Source organism: Otolemur garnettii, unplaced genomic scaffold (genome assembly GCF_000181295.1).
Source record: "Otolemur garnettii isolate 467f Iridium unplaced genomic scaffold, OtoGar3 scaffold00010, whole genome shotgun sequence".
Taxonomy (NCBI): domain Eukaryota; kingdom Metazoa; phylum Chordata; class Mammalia; order Primates; family Galagidae; genus Otolemur; species Otolemur garnettii.
The window spans coordinates 36,037,261-36,051,509 of NW_003852405.1; the positions used below are offsets into that span (position 1 = coordinate 36,037,261).

The 14,249-nt window shown below is 51.1% G+C and overlaps 1 protein-coding gene across 2 annotated transcripts in view; it reads left to right on the top strand.

The window, feature by feature from the left end:
• Positions 1-14,249, top strand: part of GNG12 (G protein subunit gamma 12) — a 116,626-nt gene that overhangs the window by 100,870 nt on the left and 1,507 nt on the right. For both annotated transcript variants that reach the window (XM_023509830.1, XM_023509829.1), the window contains exon 3: positions 13,319-13,437. In XM_023509830.1, coding sequence (XP_023365598.1) covers positions 13,345-13,437 — 93 coding nt within the window. In that variant the 5' untranslated portion in view covers positions 13,319-13,344. The remainder of the gene's footprint in view (positions 1-13,318; positions 13,438-14,249) is intronic.

Consider the following 14,249-nt stretch of genomic DNA (forward strand, 5'->3'; position numbering starts at 1 on the left):
ACTTCAGCAGCAGGTGCAGGGAGCACCAAATTCTGGGAAGGCTTCATCAGCAGGTGCAGGGAGCACCAAATTCTGGGAAGCCTTCAGCAGCAGGTATAGGGAGCACCAAATTCTGGGAAGGCTTCAGCAGCAGGTGCAGGGAGCACCAAATCCTGGGAAGCCTTCAGCAGCAGGTGCAGGGAGCACCAAATTCTGGGAAGGCTTCAGCAGCAGGTGCAGGGAGCACCAAATCCTGGGAAGCCTTCAGCAGCAGGTATAGGGAGCACCAAATTCTGGGAGGGCTTCAGCAGGTGCAGGGAGCACCAAATTCTGGGAAGGCTTCATCAGCAAGTGCAGGGAGCATCAAATTCTGGGAAGCCTTCAGCAGCAGGTGTAGGGAGCACCAAATTCTGGGAAGGCTTCAGCAGCAGGTGCAGGGAGCACCAAATCCTGGGAGGGCTTTAGCAGCAGGTGCAGGGAGCACCAAATCCTGGGAGGGCTTCAGCAGGTGCAGGGAGCATCAAATCCTGGGAAGGCTTCAGCAGCAGGTGCAGGGAGCACCAAATCCTGGGAGGGCTTCAGCAGGTGCAGGGAGCATCAAATCCTGGGAGGGCTTCAGCAGCAGGTGGCTAGGCCCACCCAGGAGTTTGATTGTACAGGTCTGGGGGGCCATTGAGAGGTTTCTAACAAGTATCCAGGTGATACTGATGGTGTCTGGTGTGGGGACAACCTGTTGACACCCCTCTGCTGTAGAGGACCTCACTAGGGTTGCCCCTACTCTGAGGCTCCTTCCCTTCATGAAGCTTAGCACCCTGGGATACCGTGAAGCTGTTCTCATGTTTGGAAATCTCTCTTCGTGTAGTACTGTTTGCCCCCCCCCCCCCCCCAAAGAATGAGTCCTCGCAGGGCAGGACTTTTGTCTTCAACTCGGTCATCACTCCTGCTCCCTCTCTCTCTCTCTAGCTCAGGATGCTTCGAGGGGGCGTGGGGGGCCTGCAGTGTGGAGTGGCCCTGCGGGAGCTGCAGACTGTATTTCAACCCTGTCCCTTACTCACTGGGCCTCCCAAGAGCTTCCATGTCCTCATCTAGAAACTGGATTAATTTTACTAAATTTATCATGATCTCCAGATTATGTTAGTTACAATGTAGTACAGAGACTGCACATAACATGTTCTCATTTGTATTTTTTGTTGTTGTGTTTATATTTTTATTTTTAACAGACAGAGGCTTGCTCTGTCACCCTGGCTAGAGTGCGATGGTGCAATCACAGGTCACGGCAACCTCACATTTCTGAGTGTAAGCAATCATCCTGCCTCAGCCTCCTGAAAGGACTGCAGGTATACACCACCAAACCCAGCTATTTTTTCTTATTTTCTGTAGAGAACGGAGTCTCACTATATTACCTGGGCTGATCTTGAACTCCTAGCTTCAAGTTATCCTCCTGCTCTGACCTCAAAGTTCTAGACTATAGGTGTGAGCCACCACCCCCGGCCCCACTTATATTTTTAGGGTTAAATACATGCACATCACCATCTCTATATGCAGGGGACGTCTCCAGCAGGAAGCGAGAGAAGCTGATAGGTGGTTGCCTGGGAAAGTCTAAAGTGTAAGGAGAGCTAGTCTCTGCTGCATACCCTTTTGGATTATTGATGATTTTTACTATATGCACATATCCTTTGCAAATTTGAAAATAAGTTAGTGAAATAATAGTGATCTCTTCTTCAGGGATGTTGTGAAGAGTAATTAGTACTAAATAAGTTTCCATAAAGCCCTTGCCACAGAAAAACCACTCTAAATGTTCATGTCTGCTTTCCACATTAAATGGTGGTTGAATTCATTCATTTGTGGATAAACACATCTGGCTCAAGCCAGCCATGTAGATATAAGCCAATCTTCTCGTCAGCCAATCTTGCCACACTAGGTCAAAAGTAAAACTTGTTTGTAAATGTCTCTTGTGGTGTTGGCCGTAAACACCTATCTCTATGGTTCTGGATCCTAGCACAGCACAGAAGGGGCTGGGCCCTCCCCGTCCAGGGGTCCCAATCAGAGGACCACACCCCATGGGCCCACCTTCACCAGCTGAAAACCTATTTGGAGCACAGTATGAGGACACCTGGTACCTGGGTTGTGGGGCTCTGGGCGTCACACAAGTGGCCATCCCATGCCAGCAGTGGAAATTCACAGCACCAGTAACTGGTCCCAACCAAGTGCCTGTGAACCCCACCTGGCTTCTCAGAGCTGTGCAGGGAACCAGGCAGGTGGATCCGGGGGCTCAGAACATCAGTGTTTTGCAGGATACCTATAGGAAGGAGCAGCAAGGTGTGTCCTGATTCTAGGAAGACAAGCATGGGCCCCACGAGCACCGGATTGAAGGTTCACGCTGATGAATTGGTCACTACGTCCTGTGTCCCGATGTGACCAGGCATTTGAGACCTCTGCATTAGTCAGTATCTAACAGAAGGCACATGGAGTGACTCACCTGCCTGATGAGGGCACAGCTGTGAAGTCAGAGGGATCTGAGTTGAAATCTTATTTCTACACTTCATAGCTGTAATGACCCCAGGCACACTGAGCTTTAGTCTCAGTAAGTGTGACAAGTTCAACTTCTTAGCGTTGCAGAGAACATTAAAGGAACTGGTATCTGCGTAGAGTAATTGCCATGGCAGCTGGCACGCGGCAATGAATAAACGTGGCTGCTATATTGAGCTAACAGATTAGCAGGAAGACCATATTTATATAAGGGCAGATAAGTTCAAGAACTCATCCCAGAAAAAGTAGTTTTCTAGGATGAGTTTGCAAACTTAGTTGACCTGATTCACATAGTCAGTTACATGGCAATAGGCATTAAGTCTTACAGGCCTTTTTGAGAATTTGACAACAGCTATAAATCCTCTGGGGGGCAGGGGAAGGCACACCCCAGAGTGTGTGTGCAGCTGTAGGGCCTTAGCACACAGTGCTGCCTGCCTGCGCTTTCCTGCACGGGTCAGCCCCTGAGCTGTGAGCACAGAGCAGGAATTCATACAAGGACTTAGTCACTATATAGGTGAAAACAGTTAGGGGAATCATGCTCAGAAGAGGTGCATATCTGAACTAAGGCCTAAAAATAGAATCTCAGGGAAAGAGAAGCAGCAGAGAACTTGAACAGAGGCTCATAGGTGGGACTTGTGAACAGAGCTGAGAGTGGGGGGACACTCCAGCTGTGCACAGTAGCAGCAGAGGTCTGGGCCGAGACTCAGGAACCAGCCTGCCTTGGGCTCAAACCCAGCCAAGCAGCTTGCTAGCAGTTTGACATAAGACACATACGAATTTTTCTAGGGGTCCATTCATCTGTAAAACGGGCATGAAAATAGTGCCTCCCTCAGGGTCATTGTGAGGGTTCAGGGGGACACTGTGGCAGTGATGGACAGGTGGCCCAGTGTCTGGCACAACAGGAGGCTCTGTAGAAATCAGCTGTTTTCATGATTAAGGTTTTTATTATGGTGGCAGAAACATTAGGATCTCAAGTGCAAAGGGGTCCTAGGAAAGCCAGAGAGGACCAAGCTGAAAGTGGTGTCTGGTGATAGCCTCGGGGTAGATCAGCTGGAGAGAGATCGGGAAGAGAACTGTGACAAGGCTGACGTGTAGCCCTGATCTGAGGGGCCGAGACTCAGGTAGAATAGAAGTGTATGTGTGTTGGGGGGAGACATAGGGTTTGTCAAAGTAGGATTCAGGAAGTGCCAGGGCCTAAGCTCGCTCTGCCCAATAAAATGGCCAGTGTCTCAAGATGTGCCCTAAGTGTAAAGTGCATGCCAGTCTCAAATATTCAATACAAAAAACATTTTTTTACAGTAATTACATGTCAGTTTTCTTACTGGGCTAAAAAAAATTCAAAATTTCACTTTTTCAAATGTAGCTACTAAAAAGTTTAAAGGCTTAAATAAATAAACTAAGATTGGTCATGAGCTGAAAATTAAAAAAAAAAGAAAGTTTAAATCACACAGCCCACATTTCTATTCCCTTGGAGGCAAAAGGGTGGCTGGGTGACCAGGGCCATGGGGATGTCACCCCTGGAAGGGACATGGGAACGGTTGGGGGCAGACAGTGCTGGTGGAAGGAATTGTCAGCCATGCAAGTGTGAATTTGAATAGTCTTCTAGAGACACTGGAGTTCAGGTGAAAGGTCAGGGCTATGCATGTAGTGTGTGGGTCATAGCCAAGGTCATAAGGGTGGAGTGTCGCCTACCTTTCTTGGGGACTGGTGTGTGCCGGCAAGGGCCGAGTGACCTGCCCATGTTCTCAGTTCATCCTGCTGTAATTATCCCTTCCCATTTTACAGATGAGGAAACTGAGGCTCAGAAGGAAAGCAACTAGGTAGGAAATAATTGAGCCAGGATTGGGATTTATCTGACTGTAAAAGCCATGTCCACTTTGCCTGGAGTGCTGGGTCTGGGCCCTTGAGAATGCCCAGTTAGATCAAGAACAGTCCAGCATTGTTGAATCAGGGAGAAGGCACTTTCCAGGACAAAGTGACTGTTACAGAAACAAATCATTGTGGCAGAGAGATATGGTAAAGGCAATTTCAAGCTGAAGAAGGTTTGACCCTGTAGGTTAAGGTCATTAAAAGGAGCTAGAATTTCTCAGGGCTTATTCTGAGCTTTGAAAAATTAAGCTTAGAAAGAAGTGACATGCTTTTAATTCCCCAGGCAGAAATAAACATGGGGCAGGATTGAGAGGCAGACTCTGATTATCACTTCAGTGTTTCTTAAGACCGTCCCTATCAGACTCACCTAGGAAGCTTTGGAATACACATTCTTGAGCCCCACCCCAGACCTACTGAATCAGTTTTTTTTAAAACAAGAACCACAGGTGTTCTGGACACGGAAAGTCAGGAACTGGCTGCCAGGGTCTGAGGCTGTGCTGCTCCATTTCCTGCTGGGAGCGGCTCATTCCCCTGGCTCCCTGCCAGCTCCCCTAGGGCACAGGAGGAGATGGGGTCAGCTGAGTCTTCCTCAGTAGCCTTACCTGAATCTGGGGTGGTCTACCTTTCAAATAAGAACAACCAGTTCTCCTCTGGCTTTTCTGAAAATGTCAGGTGTCAAGGCAGCTGTGTCCTAAAATGTGGGGGTTTCAGGCAGCTGTGTCCTCAGTTCTTGGGGTGCTCATGGTCAAAAAAATGATACCCCAAAGTAATGCAAGTGTGAAACAAAGTTTACGGAGGAAGAGAAAGACAGGCTTTTACAGAGCAAGGTAGGTTTGCCATAGACTCCTGCAAAGGGGCTGCCGTTGTCCTCACATGGACAAACACAGGGCGCTGAATATGGAGGTGGCGGCGGGGGGGCACCTCTTTTATACTGCCTGGGTCAGGCCTACCTCCTGGTTCAGAGGTCACCTTGGAACCAGAGTCTTACTGTGCATGGGACCTCCCAAGAGCTTGAGCCCACAGTGTAGATTTAAGCTAATGACACAAGAATGAGCCGTAAGACTGTTCCAGGTCACCTTCCAGGCGCTGTTGAACCTGTTGCCAGGCCCTATGGGCTAGAGTCTTACATACTTTTGCAGTTGGCACCCTAAGTTCTGACTGCTAGGTTGATAGGACAGTCCCTGCTCCCCAGGTGTGAGCAATCACTTGGGACAGAAGCAAGGTGGATGGCACCAAGATAGGGTCCTGGTGGCCCGTGCCCTTGCCCTCCCTCCTTCCCCTGAAGAGGATCCCTAGCTTTCTACCTAACAGTAAGACCACTTAGCTTCCTAGTCCCTACATGGCTCTAGGGACCACCTGTCTGAGTGAGGGACAGCCCCTCAGCAGAGACCAGGCTCACTTTTGGTTTGGTGCTTCTGGCTGACACTTGCCCACCTTCTCTCCCGACTCTTTCCTTGTGACCTTGCTGTTCAGAGCAGTAAGTGCAGGGCTAAGACTGCATGGTCCTGAGAGTAGGTAGCCCTGTGTCTCCCAGCTCCACCACCTTAGCTCTTATGATCTTAGGCAAGAATTTTTTAACATCCTGTGCATCACCTGTAAAACAGATGATGAAAAAGATTCATCTTAGACCTGTTAAGAGGATTAGATGCAATGATTTGTGACATTTATTCACCTGGCACAGACTAAGTGCTTGGTAAATGGTGTTCATTGTCAAAGTTAATCATCATAACTTTATTATTCAGGGACTTGTGCCCTGGATGGCAGGTGAAATCAACTAATGACAGATACCAGATAAGGATTCAAAGATCTCGAAGCATACTGCTCTCACAGAATGAGCTCTGTTGAGGTCTGATCATTCTGCTGATTTCAGAGCCCATAAAAATTTCTCTTGAGCTCCAGACATTCTCTCTCCCCTGCTCAACCATGCTTCACACGTAGCCCTTCCTCCTCTCCCTCCCCTAAGCCAGCAGCAGGTTCCCCTGGCCCATTGCTGTGAGAGCTGCAGGCCAGCACATGCTGCTGGCCACAAGTCCCATCACTCTGTCTCATAGCTGCAACTTGGGTAGAAGGAGAAAGGATTTTGGGTCTTAGTCCTCCTTCCTTTCAAGTCTTAGGGCTTGGGTGTTCAGCAACGATGGCGTGGTAATAACCAAAGTCACAGCTAATATTTGTAATAAGTTATTTGCTGTTTACAATACAAGAGATGATCAGTCAGTTGGGGTTTTTTTACAGCAAACAGAAACCACTCTTGACGATAGTGGCAGAGCGGGCTTTAGTGCGCAGAGCTTGCATAAGCCTCGGAAGGGCTGGGGGAGGAGGCTCTCGGCAGACACCATTCTCTGGAACAGCTCCCAGATACCAGCATAGAACTGGCCGCCGCCGGGGCCCGCAGGGTGTGAGAACTGGGGGGCTGCTGCCATCACACGGCTTCTCAGGAACAGACACTGGGATGCCCCCCCCCCACCCAGGGAAACCTGCCACCACCCTGCTGTCAGCAGACACGAGCCAAGCATGAGAAAACTGGCAGCCTTCTCTCCCACCCAGCGCGTCTCTCCTCAGTGAGTTGAGTCGGTGGAGCCTGCATCAGCGGAAGCCCCTGGGTGTGACCGTATGCTAGGAGTCCCTGACATGCCACCGCAGACTCGGGCTCACACAGCAGAAATGTGTGTGCTCACTTCCGGAGGCTGGCAGTCTGCGAGCATCGTGCTGGCGGGTGGGCTTGTCCGAGGCCCCTCTTGGTTTCACAGACGCCCTCCTCCCTGCCTCTCGCTCCCGGCAGGCACCTGTCCGTGTCCACTTCCCATCTCTTCATGTTGGATTAGGGTGAGCCCTAATAGCTCCTCTTCTTTTTTTTTTTTTTTTTTTTTTTTTGAGTCTCACTCTGTTGCCCTGGGCCCCTGAGTAGAGTGACATGGTGTCATAGCTCACAGCAACCTGGGCTTAAGAGATCTTATTTCTTCATCCTCCCAGGTAGCTGGGACTGTAGGTGCCCACCACCACTCCTGGCTAGTCTTTTTTTTTGCGGGGGGTGTTTTTTGGGTTTTTCTATGTTTAGTAGAGAAAGGGTCTTACTCTTGCTCAGGCTGGTTTCAAACTCCTGAGCTCAAGCAATCCACCCACCTCAGCCTCCCAGAGTACTGGGATTACAGATGTGAGCCTACGACCTAATGACCTCATTTTAATTTAATTCCTCAAGGACCCTGTCTCCAAATACAGTCACATTCTGAGTTACTGGGGGTGCCCAGTTCAGCCCATATCTCTGGGAAATACTGCTTTCTGCTTTCTAGCCCTGCAGCTCAGTGAGGCCAGCTAGGAGGACAGAACTCCCTGGAACCAGCTGGTCAGGCCTGCAAAGAGCTTAGAGCAGGCATCCTCAAACTATGGCCCGCAGGCTACATGCAGCCCACCGAGGACATTTATCAGGCCCACCGGGTGTTATTGCCACCGCTGCCTGTCCTGTTTAGTAGCCAACTCGTCCTGGGGCCTGCAGTTCGGCCCTCCAGCGGTCAGAGGGACAGTGAACTGGCCCCCTGTTTAAAAAGTTTGAGGACCCCTGGCTTAGGATATTTCACCCGGTATAAGGAAGGAGGTGCAGGGCCCAATACTCAGGACAAGTGTCTGTTTCATTTATTACATTTGTGCTCATTTTATCTGATGCTCCTCACAGTCCTTTGAGATAGGAAAGTATTGTTTTCCCAACATTTGTCCCAGGAGAAAATCGAGGCTTAAACAGGTTCCAAGTGCTGCCAGGACCTTAGATTTGGGAAGTGGCAGGAATGAGCCCACACCCCCTGGCTAGTGCTTGACTGTGTCCTGGGAAGGAAATGTCTGAGGCATAGCATAAAGGCGGTGAGTTCACACAGCCCCACACATGTGTCAGCAAACATCAAAACGGCAGACACCTCTTGTTTCAGCCAAGTTTTGTAGGATTTCCTGATTTTCCCAGAAATCTTACTTTTCAAGTGAAATCCCTCCATTTTCCAAATGTTGACAAATCAACTTAAAACACCATCAAGTGTGGGGCCCAAAAAACACTTCTATCACCTGGGTTTCGCCTGTGGGTTCTGATATAAATAAGTGTTCGTGAGAACAGAAACTGTTTCTTAGAACCTGATTCTGTGCTCCCTGCATGCGTTCCCTCTAGACCACGTGAAATCCGTGTTGCTGTCTCCCTTTTACAGAAGAACAGGCGGATAAGTTAGAATAAGGTACTTGAAGCTGAGATCAAGAGAAGTGCGAGCCTATGGCTGCTTTTTTATCTGCTCCCTCTTCCTGCCACAAGAGCGTGTGTCTGCTCACGAAGCTGGCTTCACTCCAGCAATTCAATTATGGACCAGGCCACGATGACTTGTGTTTCAGGCCCTGGGGCTTCCCGGTGCCTTCCTCCCAGCGAGTGCTGTGACACTCAAACATCCCCGCCTGCCTCTCCCAGCTTCAGGCCTCTCTCCACAAAGGTTAAAATGCCCTTATTTCCCTAATGGGACGTCTTGTTCCTGGGAATTTCTGGGAACCTGAGAATTCAGATGAACCACATCATTAAAACCGATGCAAAGTATTTGAAGAGCTGAGTACTGCATGTTTCTTCAAATCTGCTGCCCAGATGTGAAAATGGACGCATGGCTGAAGAAGGGTTAGCAGGGTGTTATCGGACCCCTGTCTGCCCAGGCATGTGCAGGCCTCAGCCCCTCTGGGCCAGGGGCACTGTGGCCCCGGCTTTCCAGATGCTGACTTCAGGGAGGGGCCGGAGAGCATTCCTGCTTATCTTGTATACTAGATAGGGGAGGTCTTCCCCCAAGCACTAGAGAAAGGAGCCTTCCCGTCGGAAGGGGGTTGCACACATGGGTCATCAGCAAGTGCCACCTCCAGGTCACTGAGCGTCCAGGTCCCTCTGCATTGAGCAGCACATTGTGAGGTGCCAGAGGCGCCCTGAGTGTGTGTAAACCAGGTTAATTAGAACCGCCTTTTCCTTGGTGCAGTGGAGAGGGAGGCTTCTGGAATGAGAGAGGCTTCAGAGCTGGGTTAACTTGAAGCAGTTTTCTCACTTCAGCTGCCTCGTGTGTGACACAAGGACAGGAGTGATGCACCTTTCAGGTGAGGCTTCACGAAACGGTGCACGTGAAAGCAGCCCAGGCTTCTACACACGTCAGGCGGCTCCTGCCTTGGCAGCGGCTGTGTTTGGTGTATGAATAAAGCAGGCTGTTTATCCACCCGGCAACACAAACACACAGCCAGGCAGACATCCTGGTCACCGAGGAAATACCGGAGAAAACCTTCCCAAGGTGCAGGGGTGTTGGGGGAGGCTTGTTTCTCTGCTCAGCTCTGTTCTGCCCCATCCAGCTGTGGAGGGAGCTGTGGGCAGCTGCAGGTGGGGAGGAAGTGTGGGCACAGCTCAGCTCCCTAAAGGTGGTGGGGCCTCCTAGCTCAGGCTGTGCCTCTCTGCAGACCCGCTCCTTGAAGAGGCTTCTCAACGTGACCTGGTTTCTCCATAGGAGTAAAGGTATAATCAGATTATATCCTTCCCCAGGAGCCCAGAGCGCAGCTTTTCCTGTGATAATCAAAGGAATTGAGGAAGCGTCACCCTACAATAGGATGATGCTTTGGTCTGCTGAGGGCTTTCTGCCGAGGGGGCTTCTGGGGAACACTGCGCAGGCTGGAGGCTTTCTCTGAGCTCCCCTATCTGCCCACAGATGATCCCCCGAGAAGTGCCTGATTGTCATGAGTCCTCCCCAGGACTCTTATCAACCAGGGAAGATTAATTGGAATCCCAGGAGAGGAGACTAGAGGTGACACCAAACCCAGACTATCACCTCTTCAGCTGAAGGCAGATGCAGTTACTACCCAAGACTTTTTCTGTGCCTGATGAGAACACCTTTATTCACCAAACATCTCCTTCCCTCCCCTTCCCACACCTTTCTCTGCCACCTGCCAGAAGCCCTGAGCCCTTTCTATAGCTCAGGATGCTGTGTGAGGTCCAGCCAGTTGGTCCTTCTGAGTCTGTTTTGTGGCGCTCCATGGGTACATATGTAATTAAATGTGGCTTTTCTCCCATCAGGCTGTTTATATGTCAAATTAATTTGTATCCCAGCCAAAGAACCTAGGACAAAGGTATAGAAGAGACATTTTTTATTCCCCTACAGCCACAAACACCAATGTAATTGACCAAAGTATTCCCCTGCAGTGGTCAGTAGGAAGCTGTTTATGTTCTAATAAATCTTAGAAGCTGTAACGATTACCCATCTCTTAAACTTTAATTTTTGGCAGGTGCTAGGGAGTTGTCCATATTTGTACCAGCAGAGAAAGGACTTTGGGAAGAGAAACTACACTTGGGTTGGGAGCGTGAGGAGGGCGGCAGCAGGAGAGGGGCACAGCCAAGGGCTTACTCTACACCTCCCTGAGGGCGGGAGCTGTCACCTGTCCTCCCAACTTATTCTGAACACACTGTGCCTGGTATCAGTAGCACCCAGTTAAAAATTTGAGTGGACTTTGCAGAGCCTGGGCCCTGCAGGACTCCCCTCTGGGAGAGAGCAGGGAGCTGTCTGCATGAGGAGGGGAGGAGGCCACTGGAGGGGCAGGTGGGCACAGACAGCAGGATGGGAGTGGCAGGAAGCCCACTTGAGTGGCCAATGGCTAGTTGTCTTTAATCCTGACTGCCGTATTGTCAGAAAATAAGAATTCTCTAAGTACTAAATGCCAGGTTTCTGGCCAATTTCAGAGGAGTCTGCACAAAGCTTTTTATAAACAGAGCCTCACTGTGGACTGTTTGCTTTGCTTAGGGCCACGCTGCAGGGCAGAAGCGGACTGTCCAGCTCTGCCTGGGAAATCTCATGCCCTGGAGGGTGAGCAGGAGGGAGTGCTTGGTGGTTCTCATGCAAAGAGAACATTTAGAGAGGAAAGGTGTCTTGTTCCTCCTGGGTTAGAGCCAGGCAGCGGCAAGGGGATCCCAGTTTAATATTCTATGAGGAACAAAACAGAAGCTGCTGGGGACCCAGGCTGCGCGGCCAGGCAAGGCTGCTGGCCACCTCACTGGTTTCAGACTCTCTGTTACCTGGGAGCCCTGAAAGGTGCCAGGCTGCAGGGTGTAAGCAGAGTCAGACCCTGTACCTGTCCTGTGGGTGGAGCAGGATGATTCAGGAAGAGGGACTTAGGCCCAGAGTATGTTGAAATGAGGTCACCCGAGCCCTGGGACAAGGCAGGGCCAGGCCACCGTGCCCTGCCACACACTTCATCCTCCCAGTTTCCTTCATTCCTCCAGCTTCCCTATTCTGATGGAATTCTCTGCTGACTGTCAGTGCCCTGACACTAGTACAGCAGGGTGGCCTTGGGACTCCCAGAAGGGCAGGTGCCCAGTGCCCCACCCAGGCCCAGCCAAATCCTGAGGCTCACTGACCGGTGGGGAGGGAGGTGGTTGGGAACAATTAGGTAAACAAGGAATTACTTCCAATTCTCAGTGCAGTGTGCACCCCCAGGATGGAGACCATAGCAGCTGCTGTTTGTGGAGGCCTTGACCCTGTGCTGAATGCTAGACATCCACCAGTGAGCGGAGTCTCTCCCCAGCCCCACGTAGAGCCCATCTCTGAGGACAGTAACGTACCCTCACATTATAAACAGAACTGGGACTCACAGAGTAGAGTAGCCTACCTGGTTTCACCCAGCTAGTCAGTGGCACAGGCAGGTCCAAAACCAGGATGCCGGAGCTTGCTGACACAGCTGATTGCATAGGTCTGCACACAGTTAAAGGCACAGTGGTGCTTGTACATCTGACCCAAAGCTTCCCCTGACCACAAAGGCTACATGCCCTACCTAAGCCCTCCAACGCAGCCTTTGGGAACATCCTCGGAGTCAGGAACATGGTAGAGCACCTCTGTGCCTCCTGCACTGTGGAGTGGTGGTTGCTCCTGTTTTCTGCAGCCGAGTCTGGCCTGTGCAGCTGCAGCTCTGAGGATGAGTTGGCCTGGGCCTGCTGCAGCTCTGAGGATGAGTTGGCCTGGGCCTGCTGCAGGCCAGGAGGCACGCCTGTCGTCCACCTGCTCCCATGACTCATGAACCTGCCATGCTGCTGCCCGCCCAGTGTCTTCCTCCAGTCACCGCCGTGCCAAGCGTGCACTTAGCCATATATGTCCGGGCACCAAGCAGCTTCCCCCCAGGCCCTCCTGCCTTAAAAAATGTGCCGGGGACAGCCAGACAGGTTGCAGCACAAGGGCCAGGAAGTTTCTGTTTCCTTATGCCAGGGGCCTGGGGAAAGGGCAGCAGGGTAGCCTGGAGTCCAGGGGCTTGGGACAGAGAGGAGAGTCAACCGACATACACATGGTAGGGAGCAGCCCATGCCCAGCCACCAGGAGAAGTCCGAGGGGGGATAATAGTGGTGTTCGTCATGTCAGGCTCTGGGCTATTTTTGTCTCCCATTTGATATTTACTGTGGGTGTGTCTACCATTGACAGTCTTAGCTGGAAGGCCCCCACTTTTTTATGAATAAAGAATTTCCTATCTGCCCACCTGATGTCCCCAGAATGACTGCACATCTTGATAGCACCTAAAATTCTTCCCCAAAAGAAATAGTCAGATCTTGGATTAAAGTAGGTAGCAGTGACACCACCTGACCCATCACACGGCCCCCAGTGGCAAATGCTGCCTCTGGTCTGGAGCCCCGTGATGGAGGGGATGTTTGTGTTTCTTCATAAAGGGTATGAGAACAAGCCACCATCCTGCTGGGTGGTGGGTGCGTTGAGTAAACAGGTGCTGGGTTTCTGCAAACCAAAGGCTGGTGTAGGTGCTCGAGGCATGAAGAGCTCCTGCACAGAGGCCTCCACGCAGCCTCTCAGGGGCATTTTAGTGCCACAATGGCTGGGACCGTGTGTCTGTCTACCTTACCTGGCACCAGTTGGGAATGTTCACATAGTGTACAGGTGACTGTTCTTTGCCTTTTAAAGAAAGGTCTCCTCAGATTTCAGGTAGAAGCAGCCACTAAAGATGTCCAGCAAAACTGCGAGCACCAACAGCACGGCCCAGGCGCGGAGGACCGTGCAGCAGCTGAGGCTGGAGGCCTCCATCGAGAGGATCAAGGTAGGAGGCCCCCCGGGGTCAGACATGCTTCACGTTCAGCCCCTGCCCTCCAAGGCTGGCACAGTCGGGGGAGAAGGCCATTCGCTTCATTTTCCAGGGTCTGCCGACACTGCTTGGGGGCCTCAGAATCATAACTTGGTTTCCTGCAAGCTCAGGCCTCATTTCACAAGAGCTGAGGAGCCAGGGGGCCTGGGCTGTCCTTTCTATAAAGCCCTGGTCAGTATTTCCTCAGGACCCACCTTTCCTGAGTGAACATGGCGAAGCCCAGAGGTCCTTGGGTTTGATACTGGACGGGTTCTGGGCAGACTTCACTAACACCCTCCTCATCCTTCTGCAATTAGAGTCTGAGAGTTCTGGAGTTATCAGTGCGGCGGAGGCAGCCTCACACCACGAGTCCATAGTCCAAATCTCCTTTTAAGGAAGTTGAAGCTTTTTAAATGTGGCCTTCAATGCCAGCTGCTGTTGAAATCCCCAAGAGAAACTAGAATGCTTCTCTTAGGTCACCTCACTTTGAAGTCTTTTCCTCCCAAATCCCAAGAGAGGAGGAGGCAGTAAGGACCCTGGAATGTTGTGACTCCTGCTGCTTCCTAGAAACTGAAGCGTCACTTGGTAGATTCCTATGTGCCTGGAGACAGTCACCTGTCTTCCAAGCAGAGGCTCCTTGCTGCCCTTGACCGAGCTCTGAGGCCCCATGTTCCTGGCCTTAGGCCACTGATCTAATGATTCTTCAGCATCTCCCTGCCAGGCCTCCAGACAGGGCCTGTACTTCCCCTCTCACTAGCGCTAGAGTCAGGTGTGTGCTGGTTTCTCTC